Source organism: Salminus brasiliensis, chromosome 4, assembly GCF_030463535.1.
Source record: "Salminus brasiliensis chromosome 4, fSalBra1.hap2, whole genome shotgun sequence".
Lineage (NCBI taxonomy): Eukaryota > Metazoa > Chordata > Actinopteri > Characiformes > Bryconidae > Salminus > Salminus brasiliensis.
The window spans coordinates 44,233,969-44,249,270 of record NC_132881.1 but is presented as its reverse complement, the minus strand read 5'-3'; the positions used below and the strand labels follow the sequence as shown (position 1 = coordinate 44,249,270).

The following is a 15,302-nucleotide window of genomic DNA, read 5'->3' as shown; positions in this document are numbered from 1 at the left end:
AGTATGGACTTCACAAGACCTCTGAAGGTGGCACCAAGACGTTAGCAGTAGATCCTGTAAGTTGTGAGGTGGGGCCTCCATGAGCTTCAGTGAGCCTTGGGTGCCCATGACTCTGTTGCTGGTTCACCAGTTGTCCTTTCTTGTAGCACTTCTGGTAGGTACTGACCACTGAACACTATTTAAAAACCCCACAAGACCTGCCTGATGTTTTGGAGATGTTCTGACCCAGTCGTCTAGACATCACAGTTTGGTTTGTGTCTCAGATTCTTACGCTTGCTCATTTTTCCTGCTTTTATCACCTTCAAGAACTGACTGTTCACTCGCTGCCTAATATTTCCAGCTAAAAGGAGTGATTGCATTTGGGTGTGCCAAAGGCCATAGTGTGAAGGACATTGCTGAATTTGCAGGTGTGTCGAAGATACCAGCAGTGGCAAAAGTCCCAGTTCACAGGACGTTCTCATCAATTTTTGAGCTTAAGTGAGCAAAGGCCTCTTGTGTGCCCATCTGCTCCATATGTACAGATGTCTGTCAGTCTCGTCAGCTACAATTCTGACACAAATGTCCTGCAGACTGCGATCTCTGCCACCGCTGGTAGACCTGTATGACCATGCGCTTCCATACACCTGCAGGAGCCTGAAGTTACTACCACCTTAAACACACAAGATGACCAGGAAGCTTAAATTCTGCAATACGCTACAGCACTAGTGAACCAGTGAAGTGTTTACCTGCAGTTCATCACCCCCTGCTGGTGGGATCAGCAACACAAAAAGGTCCACCATATCAGCCACAGCAAACTCAGACTGTCCCACACCTGGGAAGACAATTATACATTTAAATAGTTTCTGGGGGGAGTAGTATTATATACAAGTATTATTATTTAGATTTAATACTACAGAAACCTCCAAAAAGAGTCCTTACCTACTGTCTCCACCAGGATGATGTCATATCCTGCACCCTCACAGAGGACGATGGATTCGTTGGTGGTCCTAGTCACCCCACCGAGTGTTCCGGAGGTGGGTGAAGGGCGGATGAAGGCACTCATGTCCCGAGAGAGCTCCGTCATTCTCGTTTTATCACCCATCAGTGATCCTGGAAAAGCACAAATCCTTTACTTTCAGACAGAACAGAATTAATCATACTGATTTTATACTGATTCAGCTGTTTTAACTCCAAAACACTTCTTGCTATAATGTTCATTATGGTTTATAGAAGTAGTAAAATAGCTTTTAATCAGCCTATGATTAACGAGCCTACAGTACAGTGATGTGAAAGAACTTTTATTTGCTACATACTAAGTTATACAGAGTACAACAAGCAGTGAAATGCTGTCCGCTCACATGAAACAACATGATAAAATTTATGATAAAAAAGGTAACCTAAAAATAAAAAAAACTTAATGAACTATAGAAATATATACAGAGATAATAACAATTATATAAGAAGAATAATAGCAATATTTACACTATATTTACACAAAATATAAAAAGAAACAATGCAGAGATGAGTTGTCAAGTGTAAAATGCAACAAATGCATAACATAATGTTGTGCAACTGAGCAGGAGGTAGCAATTGTAATAATAATAATAATAACAATAAGTGATATGTTCAGTGAAACGTCCTCTGTGGGTGGGTGTTTAGTCAACAAGTCTTAGAAATAGAAATATGGGCATATCAGAATCAGATTTATTGGCCAAGTATGCGTCTGTCTCTCTAGTATTAAGAATATACAGCTACTCTACACAGCATTTACAGACAATATACAGAGATCAGTTGTATACATAGTATACAGGGACTATATGAGGACATGTCTATACAGTGTGCTTTACAGTGTTATTCACAGAATAGCAGTATGCAGCACTATACAGCTGAAATATTGTGTAACCACAGCAGTGTACACCTGTGTGAGATGAGTAAAGGTGCAGTAATGCAGTAACTGTAGGATAAGAGTGATTATAAGAGTTTATCAGTAGTATCTATGGCCTGTAGCTGATGATGGTGATCAGCTGTTGATGAAGGTGAAGGCCTGAGGGTAAAAACTGTTCTACATCTATATAATATATATTAATATCTGATCTTCTATATGTAAAGGTGATGTAATTACATCAGGTTCACAAAAATAATGAAAACCTGAAATTATATATATATATATGATTGGCTAAACTGATGAACTTAACAGGCTTATCAGTTTATCCAAAACTCAGTCAGACAAGTCATCCCTTTCCTATTTGAGCTTCACCGGCTACCAATATAGTCCAGTATCAAGTACAGACCTCTCCCTCTAACTTTCAAAGCCTTTCTATGGTCGTCCCCCTTCACACTTTTTTCCAGAACTTCTTCATCCCCACGGTTTCTCTTATTCCTTCAGATCTTCAGGTACTGGACTTCTTGCAGGCCCACACACAAGACTCTTATCAATGAGCTGTAGGTCACAGCTTCACTGTTCCATTCCACTATTCCTCTTACCTCCAAGTCCAAGGTCTCTCTACTCTCTTCTAATGTTATTGCCCTCTGCTTTGTTTGTATTTTATGCTATTTGCCTAATTTACTTCAAAAATAATCCTCCAATGGCATTCTTGAGACTTATGTGCAAATCAGCCTCAGTAATATATTCTGCTTATATAGAACCCTTCACAAAGCCGAGGGTGCTGACATTAGAAGAGAGGAACAGTGTGCAGTAAAGAGGAAGGTTAAAGCAGTGACCTACAGCTCATTGATAAGAGTCTTATGTGTGGGCTTGCAAGAAGTCCAGTACCTGAAGGTTGATCTCTGGGATATGGCAGAACGAGAGATTGGTGGAATTAAAGTGCTCCAGACAAAATCTGCAGGAACAGCGTGATGCAATCATGTCAACATGGACCAGAATCTCAAAGGAATGTTGCTAATATCTTGTGAAATCCAAACCCTGAAGAATTGAGGCTGGTTTGATAGCACAGGGTGGCTCTACTGACTGTCAGAATAGTGTTCCTAATAAAGAGCCTCACTGTATTTACATAAAGCTGGAAGTGGGAAGCTTTCTGGAGTCATGACATTTACCGTCCAGGAACACCTGCAAACAAGGAGCCGTTCTCGTACTACCAATCCCGCAGCCCCACACACGGTGCTGGGAGCCTTACTAGAAGATCTTCAGTTTCCTAACTGGAAAGGCTCTCACAGTCACAGCAGTCCTACTTATCTAGGAGATACTGATGCCTGGAAATTGATCTGACTGGTGCTCACCCCCGGTTGTGCAGGAGGAAGGGTCAACAGCCAGCACCGAGACTCGGTGGCCTTTTCCCGTCAGCATTTTCCCAAGCACCTCAATGAAGGAGGACTTCCCCGCACCAGGAGGACCAGACAGACCTGCAGTCACAGACACACAAACACCAACGGGCATTTCATGACTGAATTAACAATTAACATTACAATTAATCCTTTACACAGAAGCCGTAACATTAGCACCACTGATTGACATTGATTATCTTCATCTAGACGACTGGGTCGACCGGAATATCTCCCGGTATGCAGTGGTCAGTACCTACCAACAGTGCTACAAGAAAAGACAAGCGGTGAACCAGTGACAGGATCATACACAGGGGCTTTATACCCCTCTAGCCCATGTCTGACTTTAGGCAGCATGGTGCCAACAGGTTCATGTTTATCTGCTCCAGAGAGTCCTATTCTTTTGGCAGTACTACAGGACAAAAACAATGGACTGGGGGAGCGAAAGGCATTTACCTACATGCTGCATCAAGATCCTTTATTTTCATAATGATAAAAGCTCTTCAGAAATTCATAACCACAATATTCACCAACCGGCCACTTCATTAACACCACCTTCCTGTTTCTACAAATTGTTCTATACTATGGCCAGAGAGTGCAGAAACATGGGGGTGCTTTTAATGAAGAAGTTATTATTATTATTATTTATAAAATAATAATAATATAAAAATATTTTATTTTATAAAATAAAATAATAATATAAAAGTCATAACTAATATTCATAATTAATGACAAAAAATGAATATTTTGGCACTTTTTCACTTTTTTATTTACACAAATATTATTAACAACATAGTAACTCTTTATATTAACGGTCTTTATAAGTTAATTATTTATTTTCCTTCTGTAAAGTAACTATGCTGGAAATACACATTTTGTTCCAACAGTGATGAACTGAATTCTTTAATTACAATTTTTGTTTTATTTATTTAGTTAGTTAATTTTTTCCCCTCTTTTTCCTCCCAATATGGTTCTGCCTAGCGCACCCCAAACACTAGCAATGCTCCCAACATTAGAAGGGTAGGGACTCACACACATGTCTCCTCCAATACATTTTTTATGTTAATTTTTTCTCTTTTAAATGGCTTTTTTTATAATGCCATAATCAGACAAGACCTGGGCCTGAGTCAGTATGATCAGAATCTACAGATCAGAATCTACGGTACCCTCACTGTCAGACACAGTCAAAATCAGGATTTAGTCCCGATGCTACACTGCAACACTGCTTGTTTATCTGGAGCTGCAGTAGCTGGTTATCATTTGGAAGACCTGACGACCCAGAATGAAAACCTCAGCCCTTTCTCACCCCTGAAACCCAAATCACACACTCACCCACTCTGAAGGCCACAGGTTTCCCCTCGTTGCGCCTCTCCAGCTCCTGCCGGAAGGCCAGCACTCTCTGTAGCAGCACCTGGGCCAGCTCCTTCTTCCGCGGGTGCTGCGTCTCCACCAGAGTTATAGACTCAGCGAGAGACGCTCTCTGACCACCGATGAGTCCATTATAAAGCCTGTCCAGCAGTCTTTTCTCCCTGTCGGTCAGCTCTGACCCATGGTGGCTTAAGGCTGTCTCTACAGTGATGGTTCTCCGGTGAAGCAGGGTGCAGGCAGGAACACCCCACTGGTCTGCTCTGGACAGCTGAAAGGAGCATTTAGCCACTGCTGCTGCTGCTGCTGCTGCTGCCGGGCATTTAAAAGACAAAGCCTTCACTCTCTGAAGAACAGGGAGAAGGCCGGCTGGACCCATTATTCATCCAGGACAACACAACCTGAGACAGAGATGTAAGAAAGTGGGAAGACAAAAAATATAAACATGGTCCCAACAAGATCCTTAATATCTGATTGTGTCCCATTATGTCCCCTGAATAAATCAAGGGTCGGAGTAACTGTCTCTACCGTCCAGGGAAGACAACGTCCAGCAACAAGAGTTAGAGCACCAACCACACAGTTCTCAATACTGGGGGGCTTTATACCCCTCTAGCCCACACATGATGTTAGTAGGCATGGTGCCAATAGGTTTATGTGTATCTGCTCTAGAGAGTCCTATTCTATTGGCAATACATCTCTACAGGGATTAGACAAGCTGTTCATGTGTGTATGTGTACGTGTGCATTTGCACATTTATGTCAGCAATGGGTGTAACGTAAAGTAGCTGAATGCATTTGTTAGGAGGGGTGTCCACAAACATTTGGACATATAGCGTATCTTTGGTTCTGATACCTGCAGTGCACAGCTTGAACAACCACAAGTATCCAGTCTTCAGATTATATGAATTATTCATTAACAATCTGACCTCTGTATGACGTTATTAGACAAGTATTAGATTAGCTTTCTGACATGTTGGATGAACAGTTTTATTAAATGGCTTATTAATAATAATAATAATAATAATAATACTAAGTGGTTATTCATTCTCAGAAACAAAAAATGCATCTTAGAAGAATCTTAAGGATTGTATTAAAAATGTATATAATAAAATAATACATTTGAATTCATTAAAATTATATTTTAAATACATTTAATTTACTTTATTTATTTATTTCTTAATTATGCATGGTCCTTATGCAGCTTAGACTTTTTATTTAACTTTTATTAAGTTGCAAAGATGTAAAAAAATAATAATAATAATAATAAATCATAATAATAATAATAAATAATAATAATAACAATAATAAATAATAATAATAATAAATAATAATCATAATAATCATAATAATAAATAATCATAATAATAACAACAATAATAATAATAATAATAAATAATCATAATAATAATAATAATCATCATAATAATAATAATCATAATAATAACAATAATAATAATAATAATAATAATAATAATAAATAATCATAATAATAATAATAATAATCATCATCATAATAATAATAATAATAATCATAATAATAATAATAATCATAATAATAATAATAATAATAATAATAATAATAAAGGGACAGTTAACATACTGTATCCTTAAGGAACACAGCTGGACCTTTCTGTTGTTCTGGACTTGGCTCAGTGCCTGTAGAAATGGACCTGTTCAGCCCTTTTTATCTGATTTTAGGAGCAGATATTTACAATAATAAAAACCTCTACAGTCAGACACTCCGCTGTGTGACTGCTCAGTGATCTGCCCAGCTGTCCACTCCAGATGACCACTGACCACTTTAACCCCAGAACACAGCGTCTCAGCAGCGCCCACAGCAAACACCTCACCCAGCAAGAGCAGCGCTGCCCGGCCGCCTCTCTCACCCGGTCCGAGCTTATGAAGGCCTATGAAGGCCTATGAAGGCTTATTAACGCTTATTAAGGCTGTGATAGAGAAGAGCTCTCTACTGTAACACAGGCATGATGACCTCCCACACACACACTTCCGAGTCGCGACCAGGGAGAAATCCGCCAGAATTAAAGTCCTTTGTCAAAATAAAAGCTTTATTAAACGTAATCACGTATACCGAAAATAATATCAGCACGTATGATGACAATAATAATAATAATAATAATAATAATAATAATAATAATAATAATAAGAAGAAGAAGAAGAAGAAGAAGAAGAATACGTTAATAATAATAATAATAATAATAATAATAATAATAATAATCTACATTATTAGGAGTAGTAGTAGTAGTCGTCATAGTAGTGGTAGTAGTAGTTGTATTATTATTATTAGTAGTAGTAGTAGAAGTAGTAGAAGTAGTAGTAATAGTATTGTTGTTGATTTATTATATTTTATCATCGTCATCATTTTTATTATTATTATTATTATTATTATTATTATTGTTAGAAATAGTAGAAGTAGTATTGTTGTTAATTTTCTATTTTTATCATACAGTACTAGTAGTACTAGTAGTAGTAGTAGAAGTAATACTAGTATTCATATTCTCATTATTATTATTACTATTATTAGTAGTAGTATTGTTGTTGAGTAATAAGTTATTACTGTAATTATTAATATTTTTAATATATTGTTTCTATTACTATTATTTTAATGTTAATTAAATAATAATGCTCACTTTAGTATTTGCATTATTATTATTAGTAGTAGTAGTAGCAGAAAGAAATATTTAAATTAATAAAAAATAAATTAAAAAAAAAGTTTTTTTAAAAGCAGCTTTTTGATCTAGTCTAAAGGCTTTCATCCCAATTCAGAGCCTCAGTTTTTCCGGCTTTCCGACTCTGACCATTTCAACATTTACAGGACTGGTACATTTTAAGGTTCTGGTCAATTGTGAAAAATAACATTGATTATTCTCATATATATATATATATATTTATTATTTTTTTTTTTTTTTCTCTTTACAGTGGCCATTGTGATGTCATGCCGATTGTGACATCACAGCGGCTTCTATATAAAAGGCGGGTTCTCCCTCATTGGCTCAGTTAGGAGCTTCAGCTGCTTGAGAGACGGTCGATTCTTATGTTCCCTTCAGTTGTGATGTCATTTGGCTGATGCTTTTTTCCAGGGCCAATTACATTAGAACCCGACACAGGGTTAACCGCGTCCGCCCTTCCACACAGGACAAGGTAAGCACCATTTTTTGATCTCTGATCAGAAGTATGTTTATTATTTACTCGATATTGTCCAATCACTGTGAAACCTGAATGCTGTCATTACTGAGGGGCTCTATGACCCTGTAAAGTTTCATAGAGAGAGATTTGGCCTCTGGGGGCGCTGTGCATGAAAAATCACATACAGCATATCTTACACGTATTTTTACTTATGGTCATTTCAACATTTATAGGGCTGGTCAATTTTGAGGTTTTGGTGAATTGTGAAAAATATGATGCAAATCAGAGTCAGAAAAGCTCTTAATCACGACAGAATGAACTGCTGATCTTTTTAACCTTGAACTTTTCTGCTCCACCTTCCTTCTACAGGAAAAAAAACCCATGGAGACCAACGTAGTCCTGAGAAGCCTGGGCTACGAGGTGCTGAGCGACCTCGGGAAAGGGGCTTTTGGCACGGTAAAACTGGCCACATCTGAAAGACACTCTAAACAGGTGGCAATTAAAATAATGAAGTGCGGGAAATCACGTAAATTCGCCCAGAAATATCTTCCCCTGGAGCTCGCCATTCTGAAAAGAGTGAAGCACCAACACATTGTCCAGGTACATGAGACTATTCAGATGGCCAGCGGAGAGGTGTACATCGTGATGGAGGCTCTTGCAACGGATCTCCGCCGAAAGATCATTGAGCTACGCGGCATTCCTAATGACCAGGCCAAAACGTGGTTCTCGCAGCTCGTGAGCGCCGTGGCCTACCTTCACCAGCAGAACATTGCTCACAGAGACCTCAAATGTGAAAATGTTCTGCTGACCGCGACTAACCAAGTGAAACTTACCGATTTTGGCTTCGCACGATTTTCCCGAGGTTTCCCTGACCTTAGTAAGGGATTTTGTTGCACTCGGCCCTACGCTGCACCTGAGGTGCTTTTGTGTCTTCCATACGATCCAAAGAAGTCAGACGTTTGGAGCCTGGGGGTGATTCTCTATGTAATGGTCACCAAGCGCATGCCCTTCAACGTCTCCAGCTGGAGTAAACTCCCACGGCGCCAGCTCAAACCTCTGGTGTATCCAAAGTCGAGAACAGTGGAGGAGCCCTGTCGCGCATTCATCTCATACATGCTGCGCTTCAGTCCTTTCTGCAGGCCTTCTGTGACAAAGGTGGCGCAGCACCCTTGGCTGCAGACGGGGCAGGAACCGTGAGTAAACCATTGTGCTGGAACTTGAGGATCCAGGTTTATATGCACAGTGTTTAATATATAGAAGACCTGGCCTTTAATTTATTTATTTATTAATTTTTAGGTTGCCGCACAACTCGCTCCGGTCTCTGCCTGTGAGAAGTTCTCCCCATGCCAGTGTGCTACCAAAGAGGAACACCGTAAGTCTCAGAACAGCTCACAACACCCATTTTAATTTCAACAGTTTCAATTCAGATCTCTGCATAATTAAACAGCTTAGATGTGAATAATCCCATTCAGACTGGGTTCTGGGGTGAAACGCTCCATTCTAGAGAAGCTCCTAGATCAGAATTGTACACAGTGGTGGTGAAGAGGACCAACTAACCCTCTAAAAGGCCCCTCACTGAAAGTTATATACCACATTGTAAAGAACACACTTGAATTCCACACAAATCAAAGTATTATTATGATATATTATTATCATTAGTTTAAACCCTGTGCAGTAATTTTCATCAGGTTATATCAATAAATTTTTGTGTATGCATTCTATAATGACCCTCTCCTCTACACTTCAGGATCAGGAAGAGGCCGGTCCAAGCAAAACAACACCTGGCAATGGAGAAGAAACTTCCACGCCTCATCCTCCTGCAGCACGGTAGGATTCAGTCCTTTTCAGTCTAATATGTAGTTTGTGAAATTAGCAGAAGAGTCACTGTCCTTCAGAAAACCTTTAACCATAAAGAAACTGTGGTTAATTGTCCCAGATGTTTGTGGACACTCCTTTCAATGAATGCAAACCGCTACCTTAAGTTGCACCCAGTGCTGATACACATGTGCAGATGAACACACACACATACAGCTTGTCTAGTCCATGTAGAGAAGTTTTGCAAGTTCTACAGGAGTAGAGCTATTGGCACCATGCAAATCTTCATAGCAATGCTCCTCCAAAATCTAGCAGAAAACCTTCTTCCCTGTACAGTTGAGACAGTTACTCTAACAAAAGCAGGATAACTCCTTTTAATGCCCTTAATTTCTGAAAAAAAGTATAAAAAGGTGTCCCAATACTTTTGTCCATGTATGCGCTGACAAAGCTCACTCAAAGTTAAGAGGTTTTTATGAATAGGTAATGTACAGTATCTGTAAGTTCACTGAGACTTCATTCATTTCCACATTGTTTCTTTACCATGTCCAGAGTTGTAGGCAGGTTTGTGGTGGTGGCCGTTCCAGATCTGGATGTCGAAAGAAGAACTGTGGCTTCTCATCAAGATGTCAAATCACTCCAGCCTGCAGAGGGGAAGTCCAAATCGTCTTCCTCTGTGAGCAGAGAGATACACAAGGCATCATCTTCTTCATCTGAAGATGAGCTGGAGTTCTTTACTGCTCAACAGTCAATAGAGAAAGAGGGTCAGCCTGAGCCGAAAGATGGCAGCAGTAGAGCTTCGGGAGGCGTAGAGGCCGTGGAGGAGGAGTACGGCTGCTTTTGCTGCGGTCCACTTTGTGCTGCAGTTAAAAGAGCAGCCAATGCTCACATTGTAGCACCGATTGGAAAAGCCTCCCGCTCATTTCGGGAGAGGATAAGGAGGTTTTTCAGAGGTAGGTATGTGGTAAGTAACTCCCCCTCTGCTAACCAGCAGAATGTTTGTCAATCTGCTTCCTCTGCAGAAGCTCCTGCCTGTTTGCGTTCAGAGCAGAAATGTAATGATCCCACTTCAGAGGCTCCGCCCTGCAGGCCGGTCGTAGAGGCAGAAGCTGTCCTGCCACAGCCCACACTGAGGAAGAACACCAAGAGGCTGAGATTCCCCCAGTTTAAGGTATCTTTGAGACGAGTGTTGATTGATAATGCCAGCTCCAGAAATATTTCAGGTGGTCACTCATTTTCATTTTGTCCCTCCAACAGATCCTGAAGAAGAAGACAAAGGATTCATCCCTTCCTGGCATCTAGCACGGCTTTCAGAAATGATGACACAGTGGCTGCATTTGATTCTGAAGGATAGATCCCGCTCCATGGGCCAGTGGAGGAGGCAGAACCTCATCTCCCAAGGCCTATAGTGATGCAGGAAATGTCTAATGTATGACTTCTGCAGCACTGTTCATCAGCCAGGAGAATCTTCTTCAGTTTCAGTTCTTCTTCAGGAAGCATTATGTCCTCTCAAATTCTGCGATCCGGTGTCGACCAGAGGAGGACTGGTTCCACTTTTGAGTCTTGGTTCCTCTCAAGGTTTCTTCCTCTTGAACTGAGGGAGTTTTTCCTTGCCACTGTCGCCATTGGCTTGCTCAAAAGAGGCTCGGACCCGGATTTCTGTAAAGCTGCTTTGACTCCATTGTTCTGCTGGACGACTTCAGCGTCTCGTTTGGGCAATGATTGGGAAACCTGGAGAGGAGTGATTGGGAGGTACAGCCTGCCCGATCCGAACCTGAGTAGTGAGTTGTTATTGGACTTCTGTCCATAACAAACACTGTGTTTGAATATATATGGTTGTTCATCAGTGTACTTGGTACCAGAGCACCTTGGGTCAAAGATTGACTTTGTGGTCATGCAATTTGACCTAAGGTCATATGTTTCGGACACTCGGGTAAGGAGAGGGGCTGAGCTGTCAACTGATCTCCATCTGATGGTGAGTTGAATCAGGTGGTGGGGTAAAGTGCCAGGCACACCTAGCAGGCCCAAACAAGTAGTGAGGGTCTGCCAGGAAGGGCTGGCTGAGAGCTTCACCCAAAATGAGTTTAACTCCCATCTCCAAAAGAGCTTCTCTCGTGTGTTTTGGAGGAGGTTTGCGACATGGAACTGCAAAAGACCTTGTTTAAGACCTCCATCGTGGAAGTGGCTGTACATTGCTGTGGCCAAAAACTTGCTGGTTCCGGTTATAGTGGAAACCAAACAATCTATTGGTGGACACATGTGGTGAGGGAGGCAATCAGGCTTAAGAAAGAAGCTTTCTGAGCTTGGTTGGTTCGGGGTACTCCCAATTCCACTGACAGGAGCAGACAGGTAAAAAGGTAGCAGCTTTGGCAGTGGCAGAAGCAAAATCCAGGGCATGGGAGGAGTTTGGAGAGGCCATGGAGAATGACTTTCGTGCGGACTCAAGGAGGTTCTGGAAAATGCTTCAGCAACTCAGAGGTGGAAGGAGGGACACTGTTCAAAATGTGCTCAGTAAGAACAGTGAAGCTCTGAACTGAGGAAATTGTTGGGCGCTAGAAAGAACACTTTGAGGAACTCCTGATCCTAAGGAACATGCCTCCTGTTTAGGAGGTAGAGCTAGATGTTACCGGGGAGTCAGAATCCATCTCTCTGGTCAAAGTCACTGGGGCAGTTGGAGCGCTCTGCAGTGGCAAGACACTGAGAGTGGATGAGATTCGCCTGAGGTTGCTGAAAGCTCTGGACATTGGGTGGTTGTCTTAGTTGACACACCACTGCAATGTTTCATGGACCTCAGGAACAGTGCCTCTGGACTGGCAAGCCTGGGTGGTTGTCCCCTTTTTTAAGAAATAGGGGACATCAGAGTGTGTGCAAACTATCAAGGTATTGCACTTCTCAGCCTCCCCTGGAAAGATCATTCCAGAGTACTGGAAAGGAGAATCCGCCCCATAGTTAAACCTCAGACACAGGAGGATCAATGTGGATTCCGTCCTGGCCATTAAACGGTGGACCTGCTATGCTGTTTGCAGATGGCGTTGTCCTTCTTGCTTGCATGTGTAGGGGCTTCAACCGCACACTTGAATGGGTTGCAGCTAAGTGTGAAGTGGTCAGTGTGAGAATCAGATCTTCCAAGTCTGAGGCCATGGTAGTATCCTGGAAAAAGAAGGAGGCATTCTCCCTCCAGGTAGTGGGTGTGAACCTACCCCAAGTGAAGGAGGGATCGTGAGATCAGTCGTAGGTCGGGGCAGTGGCTGCAGCAATGCAGTCAGTGTACCAGACTACAGCGGTAAAGAGAGATCTGAGCCGTAAAGCAAAGCTCTCGATTTACCAGTTGATCGACGTCCCTGCCCTCACCTATGGTCAGGAAGTGTGGGTACTGACCGAAAGAACGAGATTGTGGATACAAGCAGCCGAAATTAGGTTTCTCTCTCAGGTAGCTGAGCTCACTCTTCATGATAGAGTGAGGAGCTATGTTATCTGGGAGGGACTCGAGGACAGGGGTGCATGGGCTTCTGTGCTTGCCCTACTGCCACCAAGACCGTGAACTGGATCAAGCAAAGAAGAAATGTGTGAAATGACATCACTAATAAATAGTCCATCATTAAGCAGCTCTACCACTCTGAGAATTGTAATTATTTTAGAATAAACAATATTCATATTATTATTTCTGGAATATTCCAGTTTTGAAACGTACGCTGAATTTTGTACATGGAGGGAATTTTAGGGTCCTATCTTACACCCTGCACAAGGCATGTTGCAACGCCCTATTGCTATCTTACACCCCAACAACAGTCCTTCCGCCTACGTCGTTTAAACAGCAGCGCTGCTTGTGAATATATCTGTGCTGATGGGCGTGGTGGTCTCGATATGAGGGGTGTTCAGGTCAATTTCGGGCGTGTTGCTGTCTTGGCGACGGGAAGCACTGGAGCTCCACCGACTGAAAACAACCTATGCAGACATCAAAAGTCAGGCGTTCGTTGCTATCTTGGCAGTGAATTGTCAACACAGGCGTGTGCAGCCCAACGCTCGTACACCCCCCCACGCTTTACACTACTGCAATAGCAACCCGCCAAAGTCAGACCACACCTGGGTCTTAAAGGGAACGGCGAGCGACAGCCTGATCCCAAAAAACCATGCTGAGCAAAACCATAAAGGAATTAGAAGTACCTGAAAGATCTAGCCAGAAGTTGTGGATGAGAAGGGCTGAGGTTCGGTGGGGAAGGACACACGAGTGTGTGTGAAGGTGTAGTATGGTGGGAGATACTGAGAGGGAGGCTGCTTGGTGGGTGCCTACCTGATGACCCCATGTGTAACCTTCTAAGTAGGCTCTATCGTGCTTGTCCCAATGAAAGTGTTGCGGATCTGATCACACATTGTACAGCAATGTAGGAAGGGAGCTGCCTAACTGGTAGAGCTTGCAGTGTAATGGGTGAGTACAAGATAGGGGGGATGATGAATGGGATGGGCCTTATGTATGGATTTTGTCATCTTCCTGTATTATGTTACTTTAAAAAAGATGAAAATGTATAATATTTAAACAGCGGTATAGGGTATAATAGTAGCATTTAGAACTCCATTAAATACAATCAGCTATTTTACTTCAAATGCTAAATTAAGGGGAGTCAGCTTCCCAAAAAGCTTCCCCACAGTACTGTGCTGTGATGCTTTTGGTGAACTCACTCTCAGGCCCAGTTCTCCTGACAGCATTACAGCTGTGTCTCCCAATCCCATTCTGCACTGCACACTGGTTTCCCACTCCAAACACGACACCTGCTTGAGCTTCTCAAGCTTTTTATAAGCTCAATTTCAAGATGAAACAATGTGCAAAGCATGGGGGTCCCCAATAGCAAACATGGGAACTGCAGAATTAGAGAGAGTGATGCTCACTTTACCATTGTACTAGAACAATAGAGGCCATGGAGAATGACTTTTGTGAGGTTCTCCTACAACTCAGATGGGGGACGGAGGAACACTGTCCATTCTGTGCTCAGTAAGAACGGTGAAGCTCTGAACTCTGCTTGTTGGGCGCTGGAAGAAACACTTTGAGGAACATCTAAACCCGAGGAACATGCCTCCTGTTCAGGAGGTACAGCTAGAGGATACCAGAGAATCAGAATCCATCTGTCTGGCCAAAGTCACTGAGGCAGACAAGACTCACTGTGGCAAGAGTGGCAAGCTGGGGTGGTGGTCCCTGTTTTCTAAGAAAGTATGAGCGGTAAGTATGAAAATTAATTACCACCAAGTCTAAAGGCCATGGTAGTGTCCCGGAAAAGGATGCCATGCTCTGTCCAGGTAGGGGTGTGAACCCGCTCCAAGTGAGGGACGAGGGACTGTCAGCTCAGTCGTAGGTTAGGGGCAGCAGCAGAAGAGAGAACCTGAGAGTAGAGCCACTGCTCCTTCACATTGAGAGAAGCCAGCTGATGTGATTCACATCATCTGATAAAGATGTCCTGCTGTCACCTCCTGTTGAAAGTGTACCAGGCAGGACCAACCCTGAGGAAGACCCAGGACCCCCTGGAGGGGATTAAATCACCCTGTGGATCTCCCAGCAGCAGTTGGTGTAACTCTCTGGGTACAGGGATGCCTGGGCTTTTGTTTGTATGATTAGGGCTAGGATGAGAGTTAGGATTAGGTTATGGGTTGAAGTTAAGGTTAGGATTAGGGTCAGAATTAGGTTTTGGGTTGAGGTTAAGGTCAGGATTAGGACTAGGATAAGAATTGAGAGGT

The 15,302-nt window shown here is 42.2% G+C and overlaps 2 protein-coding genes across 2 annotated transcripts in view; one reads left to right on the top strand and one right to left on the bottom strand.

The window, feature by feature from the left end:
• Window positions 1-6,620, bottom strand: part of mmaa (metabolism of cobalamin associated A) — a 13,322-nt gene extending 6,702 nt beyond the window's left edge. The window contains exons 1-5 of the mRNA XM_072677137.1: window positions 6,473-6,620; window positions 4,591-5,024; window positions 3,217-3,339; window positions 919-1,089; window positions 726-811 (exon numbers count right to left, since the gene is read on the bottom strand). Of these exons, the coding sequence (XP_072533238.1) occupies window positions 726-811; window positions 919-1,089; window positions 3,217-3,339; window positions 4,591-5,002 (792 nt within the window). The 5' untranslated portion in view covers window positions 5,003-5,024; window positions 6,473-6,620. The remainder of the gene's footprint in view (window positions 1-725; window positions 812-918; window positions 1,090-3,216; window positions 3,340-4,590; window positions 5,025-6,472) is intronic.
• A 1,527-nt stretch (window positions 6,621-8,147) lies between these two features.
• LOC140554327 (testis-specific serine/threonine-protein kinase 6-like) lies at window positions 8,148-10,880 on the top strand. The gene is made up of 6 exons (XM_072677213.1): window positions 8,148-8,959; window positions 9,063-9,138; window positions 9,514-9,593; window positions 10,131-10,531; window positions 10,625-10,749; window positions 10,836-10,880. The coding sequence occupies exons 1-6, from the start codon at window positions 8,148-8,150 to the stop codon at window positions 10,878-10,880; spliced, it is 1,539 nt and encodes a 512-aa protein (XP_072533314.1).
• The last annotated feature ends 4,422 nt before the right edge of the window (window positions 10,881-15,302 follow it).